Source organism: Tachypleus tridentatus, chromosome 6 (assembly GCF_004210375.1).
Source record: "Tachypleus tridentatus isolate NWPU-2018 chromosome 6, ASM421037v1, whole genome shotgun sequence".
Taxonomy (NCBI): Eukaryota; Metazoa; Arthropoda; class Merostomata; order Xiphosura; family Limulidae; genus Tachypleus; species Tachypleus tridentatus.
Window position 1 is genome coordinate 20,165,262 of NC_134830.1, and position 7,608 is coordinate 20,172,869.

General features: G+C 34.2%; 1 protein-coding gene across 1 annotated transcript in view; it reads left to right on the plus strand.

Annotated features, from left to right (window-relative positions):
• Positions 1-6,716, plus strand: part of LOC143252058 (acyl-CoA-binding domain-containing protein 6-like) — a 38,095-nt gene extending 31,379 nt beyond the window's left edge. The window contains exon 8 of the mRNA XM_076503644.1: positions 482-6,716. Coding sequence (XP_076359759.1) covers positions 482-624 — 143 coding nt within the window. The 3' untranslated portion in view covers positions 625-6,716. The remainder of the gene's footprint in view (positions 1-481) is intronic.
• Positions 6,717-7,608: the final 892 nt, after the last annotated feature.

Below are 7,608 nucleotides of genomic sequence, written 5' to 3' on the forward strand. Positions count from 1 at the left end.
CATTTCTAATGTCAGTTGCATATAATTCAGGAAAGAAACCATCCTGATGTCACAGTATGCCAAGAATTAATATGTGTATGGCTGTTAATGTTGTGTTTTGGATAAAAAAATAAATTAAGTTGTTGACTGCTAAGTATTTCAGCTGCTATGGCATAGGAGCTGCTGTAGAAGCTGAAACACTTGGCAGTCAACAGGTTAAAAGTAAGTAGGTCAAATGTATGTATGGTGCTTACATCTAGCATTGAAGTTAGATATTATTGAAAACGAATTAACTCATCCGTGGCACTGTATTACTGATCGGCTTGGACGAGTTATCTCGTCTATGGTACTGAACAGGTGAAAAATATGTATTTTTCTCTGTGGGTCTGACTTCTTGTTCACTCTGTACATATACATACAGTTTTGGAATTTTTGTGTTTGTAGAGTATATTATAGTGTAATTAATCAAATTTTATGACATTTCATTAAATGTTTATCTTAGCTAGCTCATGTGGACACTGTGAAGTTGTTAAAATCTTGTTAGACAAAGGAGCCAAGCAGAACCTTGTTGACACAGATGGAATGCTTCCAAGACATGTTGCTTTTTCTAAAGATGTAGCTAAGCTCATGGCTTCTTATTCTTAACACAGTTATGTTTGACTTTCTAATATATGGACTCAATTTTTCAATGTATTTCTAATATGTGAAACTGCCTAAAAGAAGTCATTCATCTGTGAAAAACATTAGAATGTAACTGTTAGATGTGTTCTGAATTAGCACTACTTCTACTTGCTCTAAGCTATCTTCACCTTGACCCTCCAGGCAATGCTGAAATTTGCAACAGCACACAAATTTATTATACCCCATCACTTTTGTGCCATTGCAGCAACACATGCTGACCATGTGACTGCCCTCCACCAATCATACTGTCCCATTTTTACTAGTGCAGGTAGTTCCCTCCACCACTGCAGCACAGTCCTTACATTTTGCTTTGGCATTCTTGTGTATTGATGTGTTTTTAAGTCATTCTACATGTGACTACAAAATTTGGAGTGTGCTTGGTCACATATTAATATCAGTTTCAACTTCAAATTTCAACTTCTTGTGTTTGATTTCCATTGTTTGTACTCATTTGTTTTTTAAATGTTTCTGTTTTACAAATTCTGCTTTGTTCATATGAATTTCAGCATTAATATGAATGATGATAAACGTTTCTGCCACAAGTAGACAATGGTTCTGACACTAGTCCATAGGTCTCAAGGTTGACAAAGTCTGCACAGGGTTTAATTCATAGGGAGTTTGTGACTTGCATTTGGCTGGCAATTTTTTCCTGTCATATTACGATTTTTGTACAGAGGAATAGGACTAATGTGTGAAGAGGTTTATTTCTATGGCACTTTCCATCTGATACTGTGCCTCCTCATGATCTGCTAGGTTAGGTCTTGTTTGTTTTCTCATGATATCTGTAGTAATTTTTCAGTATTTATTTCTCACTCCCCATAGGTGTTCCTATGTTCAGTTGGTTTACGTGAGCCGGTGTAGATGAATATAATTTCCACACTGGGCTCAATGTTGAGTACAATTTCCTTACTTTTTTTTCTTTACTACTAATTACATCTAATTGGAGATTGATTTTGAATCAAACTCTGTTATTGTTCACTGGTTATTTATGGTAGGTTTTATTTTAGTGTTCATTGTCTTATGAAGTCTTTGAGTGGACCTTTATGTTTGATATTTAAGGATTATTTATCTTCTCAGTCCCTTTAGTGGTATGCACTTTCAGTGTTACTTAGTGTTTTATATCTTAGGTTGAATTTTGAAGTTTTGTAGGCTTGTTATTTTTATATTCTTTATAGACTCATCTAGTTTTTCTGTTTTGTTAGTTTGCCAGTGATGAATATTTTCTTTAAGTTCTTTAGTTTATGTGCCATTTTGGCTACACTTCTTCACAGTTTTGTTGTTTATGAGGGCTTTCTCTCAGGGTTTTTGTATCCTCTTCCCAGATTTCTTCCTTCCTTCTCTTGGTTATACCTTGTCCAGTCATCTTACCAAGTCTTTTCAGGTTTTATTTCAGAAAGAAGCTGTCAAATAGGTTGTGCCAACTGAACCAGATTTTATTCCAGTCTATGTTTGGTCTCAAAGCACATGGGAGTTTGAAGTCCCACCATCAGTCTGTTTTGGCTATATACTTATCTGGAAATGTCTCATTCATTATGAAGTCCTGCCTCCCACTTTGGTGGGTGTTTTTTTTTGCCCCAGTGTCACATAATTTTATTCTGTTCTTATACGAGGATTCTGCCTTCCTTTTGCTCTCCAGTTCCTCACTCCTCAGTTTTTGGTGTGGATGATTTTAGTCAAGATTGGAGGAGTTGTCACTTGCATGTCTACCCTTCATTCTGACTCCTCATCTTGGTCTTTTCCCTTATTCTGACCATTCCTTGTTGTGTTCTTCTGATTGCTTCATATTGGCTGGCTCAGATGTGGTTTACTCTGCAATGGCCCTTCCTGGAGCAACAGAATCTGCCATTTATCTGTCCTGTTTACTCCTTTAACTACTGTGATTTAACATTTTTCATCTCAATGCTTCCACAATCTGTCGTTCGGTGTGATGTTTATCCAATCCGTGTAATGTCTTTCTTTGCCTGTATCATTTACCAGAGGACTTGGTTTGCTTCTGACTTTGGTATATTTACCATCTCATCTGAACATCCTTTACTTTTCTCCCTCACCTGTCACAGTTCGTCTTCTGCTAGCTTGATCAAGGTGTGTCTGTTTCAGTTGTTACTTTTATTGAAATAAAGACTTCTCTTCCCTTTTAATTCTTTTCATCTGGTCTACTAACCTCATTCCTTTATTCTGCTGGTTCTATCTTTGCATCCATTGCAATTTGTTCCTTGTATCATTTTTCCATTATAACATAATTCCTCCCTCCCCTGGCACATGGTTATCATTGTTTTGATAGTTATGTTATTCTTTACAATTCCTTATATGTTATTCATTATCTGGATTGAGACATTGGCCCCCTCAGAAGGTTGTTTTGCCATTTTTCCTATTTCGTTATCTTCCTTTCCTGGTTTTTATTCCTGTTCGGATGCAGGTCATCTCCTTTGTCCAGTTCATTCTGTGCTATATTATTTGACTTTTATTGTCTCCTTTCATGAATTTGTCCATGTTTAATTGTTCCATGATATTCCTTTCTTTTCTGTGAACTTTCACCTATTGAGTTCACTGTTTAAGTTCATCCACACCTACATCTGATGTATTTTTTTTGTCCATAACAGGTACTTTTCTTCACCCAATACTGTCATTTCACCAAGTCTTTAGGTGCTCAAAACTACCATCTTTTGGTAGAGATTGTTCATGCTGGTATATAGAAAACACTCATTACATTTCTTGGACTTTCTCTGCATATCATATCAGTATCTTTGTTGGGTGAGTACTGTCTTTCTTTTGTTCTAATTCTAGGCATGTCTGTTTTTTCTTGGCTGGGATAAGTCGTCATATTATTGTTTTTTATCTTATGTCGTTGATTTACATCAAATTTCACAATCCCACCTGCTTAGTCAGGTATGCTGAATTTTATATTTTAACACTACAACTATATACTTCTATGATACTCACTATAGAGATGGAGTATTTCTGTAAGGCCTCCAGCAACTTATTTGGTGGTGGTGGTGGTGTGTGTGTGTATTTTATTTATTTATTTATTTATGGTCACTGTATCATATATAAAAACCATCACTCATGGACTTCATGAGTAAAGCAGATAGGGATTTTTAATCCATCCCTACCGACTTGTGGTTTTCACAATCGCAGTCATTCTGGTTTTCAAAATAGGGAAATGCAGATGCTAATTGCTCTCCAGTGTGTCATTTCTCTTGACCCCCCAGAACATGGAATTCCTCACTACTTGCAGTTCCCAGTTGCTGGAGTGGTGGACCATAGAGGTTTCCTCAGGAGTGGGTTTTTACAACAAAACAAAGTCATATGTACCCACACTGTGAGAAGTAGGCCATCCTCATTATACTTCATATTATACACTCTCATAATATTCTCAGTCCAAGGAATTTCTCCCAGATGTTTTTTACTTGGGAAGACTGCACTTATTGGTCTCTCATTCTGTTGCAATTGCAATCAATCTCTTGTGCAAGACTGTACCACTGCATGTTTTCTGGCTGTATGGACTATACTTTACACACTCCATATTATCCAAGGTACTTTCTCCAGGTATTATTTGCCCAGGCAGACCATATTTGTTGATCTCATAAACTTATGCAAGACACACATTATTTTTGCTCATAGAGCAAACTTGGCACAATCTGTTACATCCCAAGGCACTTCCCTTGGATGTATTCCATGTGGGTGGACCACACTTGACCTCTTCATATATTGCTCTTCAGCTCTAGCCAGGAATTCTTATATCAGCTTACAGGCATTCTCTGGAAATTCAATTACTATTGTGTCACCTGCTCATGCTCATTATGTATGTGGACATCTTGTTGTCCACAAAAAAAATCTCTTGCATAACATGATGCCTGTCTATTAAATTTCACCCTACATGCCTTTGTTTAATTTGTTTGTTCCTTGACAAAGAGCACACCTGTTCCAGGAGTAATGATATACCTCACAGTTGTGCGTTCTTTTATAATTATGGTACATCTGTTCCTTCGTGGAGGTAGTTCTCCACTCTTTGATTACTTTGAGTCTTCACCAGCCCCACCATCTTTGCAGCAAGGGATTCTAGCTTTGGGTGAGTGGAGGTAATACCATTTTGGATCTTAACATTTTCTAACACTGAAAATGTACTTCCATTAACTACTTACCTTCTTTCACCCATTTCCAACTCTTCCTCCATACTGATTTCCCAGTATTTCTGGTTTGTATCTACCAATTCTTGAAAGTAAAGATTGTGCTGCAACTGTAGAAGGAGCTATGTGGGTGCTAGAATAGATGCTGCAGTATGATTGGTGGAGGGTAGTTACATGATCAGTACATGCTGTTACAACAGTGCTGAAATGAAGGGTGTATGATAAGCTGGTATGCTGTTGAAACTGTTACCAGTGCTTAGAGGGTAAATTGAGGTTAAGGTAGCTTTAGGTGAGAGGAAAGAACCTGTCATAAATGCATTTTCACTGTTCGAAAATGTTAACTTTTATATGGTATTAGTGTGATAACAAGCAAATAATCTCAGTTCTACCTCTTATACTGTAATTTACTTATTTTCATTATAAATCCCTGCCATGCAGAGTATGTTTTATGATGATGAACATTATTTGTCTGTATTTGTTTGTGGAACTACTTTTATCACTTTGTACTGAGTTGAACAGAAAATATGTAATATGTTTAATATAGCTGTTTGTAACAAACTTCAGGAAAGCTAAATAATGTTTTAACGGTTTATGCTAAGTTGATGTTGTTGTATTTTTTATATTAAGTCCATAAAAATGAACTAAACCCTAGTGTTAATTGTGTTTACACCAAACTCCAGTTCTTATCTATTACATTTGTAGCCAAAAAGCCAATTGCAATATTAATATTGATATATTATTCAAAGTAATATGATTTATGTTATAATTTCATTTGTTGATTGATAATATCAGTATTTTAATATTGCAAGTTTAACACATTTGTTAACACGCAGAGATAGTAGTATTCAAGTTTACACTGATTCTCATATTATATATACATAGAAAACTGATTCAGGCATAACTAAACATAGAAGTTATACAGATCATCTAAATATTGTAACATAGTTCTCTATATGACATCACAAGACTTAACAGCAAACTCCTTTGTACATCATTAACTTTTGTAGTGTTTATTGGTGTGTGGTAGACATATTAATGCTAAAAATAAATGACCTTATATCACCAAAATATTTTGTGTGGTAGACATATCAATGCTAAAAATAAATGGCCTTATATCACCAAAATATTTGTGTTTTAGTGAAAGGTTCTAAAGAAGTTCTGAAGCTAAATGTGGAGTATCTAATTAAATAAAGACAACATTTTGGTGTTATAAGATTTTCTATTTCTGGTATTCATATCCTTGGTATATAAGCTAAGGGAATTGAGCAACACTACTAAGAAATATTTGGTGGAAATGGTTTAAAATTCATTCATTGCTTTTACAGTGTTAATAATTTTCTAAACATATTAAAGTACACTAAAATTATAAGTAACATTACAGCAACAAAAACTTGTATTGGAGTTCCTTAGACCTGCAGAGTTTGTAATTTCTATTCATTATAGTTTATCACAGTAACCATAGTGCAAAGATACTAAGTTAGCTCAAAATTTGCAGTAATTTATATTTTATTGTAATAAAAATGTAATTATAATTTCTGAACCCAAACACTCAGTAATAAAGGGATTTCTTTAGGATTTGTTTTGATAATTTAAAATGTTAAAAAATAATTTTTTTTTGCAGCAGGGAAAATGCTTCATTTTCTGTGTAGTTTTATTTACTTGTGTATATTTTTAACTCTTAAAGTGAGAATCCAAAGCTTAAGGTAAAATTCACCATCATCAGTAAAAGGGTTGAGGAAGAACAATAGATATGCAGATTTTCTTAGAGATTTTAAATGTCAAACTTGTTTTTTATACTATGTTACATATTATGAGAAAAGATAGTTGATGTATATACTAAGTTCAATATATTACATAGAAGATGCCTTTCACAATGTAAAAATAACAAACAATAAAACAACAAGAAAGATAACATTAAGAAATGGAAAATAATGGCCTCTTGCATTTTTTTTGGCTCAACATTATTTAACAACCTCACTGTAGAAATGTTTATTTTCAGAAATGGTTGAGAAACAGCTTCCATCCACTCTACATGGTGACATTATAGAATAGTAAATAATTTTTAGTGAATCCATGTATATTAGTGCTAAATATATCATCAGTGAGATCACAGACCACAAGTCCATCAGAATGTTGCTACTAGTGGCATAAATATGTCCCTCCAGTCCTCACAATTGCTGTGGGGGTCTCGAGGATCTAAGAAACTTAAGAATTGTAAAAAGGGAATAAATGTGGGGATGCAAATATATGTATTTCTTTGTGCAGGAGAGGACCATCTTTCGTAGTTACGTCAATGATCAGTTCACTATAGTAGCTTATGCAAATTATTTTTATGAAGTTCATTGTATCCATAATTGATATATAAACAAGTCAACCATTATTATATAAGCTATTCTGTCCCATGTTAATTTTTCTCTTGTTTCCATGTGCTATCTATTAACATTCTTTCTGTATATCTTTTGACTATCCTTACATTGATTATTCATACTAGTGGCTCAGAGGTAAATTTAAGAATAATAAATATTGAATGTATTGGGCACAGCACAGGTATCCAGTTGTAGAGCTTTGGAGTTTATTTTATTGTCTCTTATGCTAAAATGAAATGTAAAATAATTTTGTAGCTTTTCATTTGATACTAAACTACACATTTCAAAACAATGAAACCAATTATCCAATCATTATCAAAAATAGGATGAGGGTTAGTTTCTGAATTTGTAGAAGGAGTAAGCTTGCAGTCTGACAAGTACTTACAAGGTTTTCATGACAGATAAAATTATGATAATTTAATAAACCTGCGAGTTATTTGAGTTAAATATGAAAA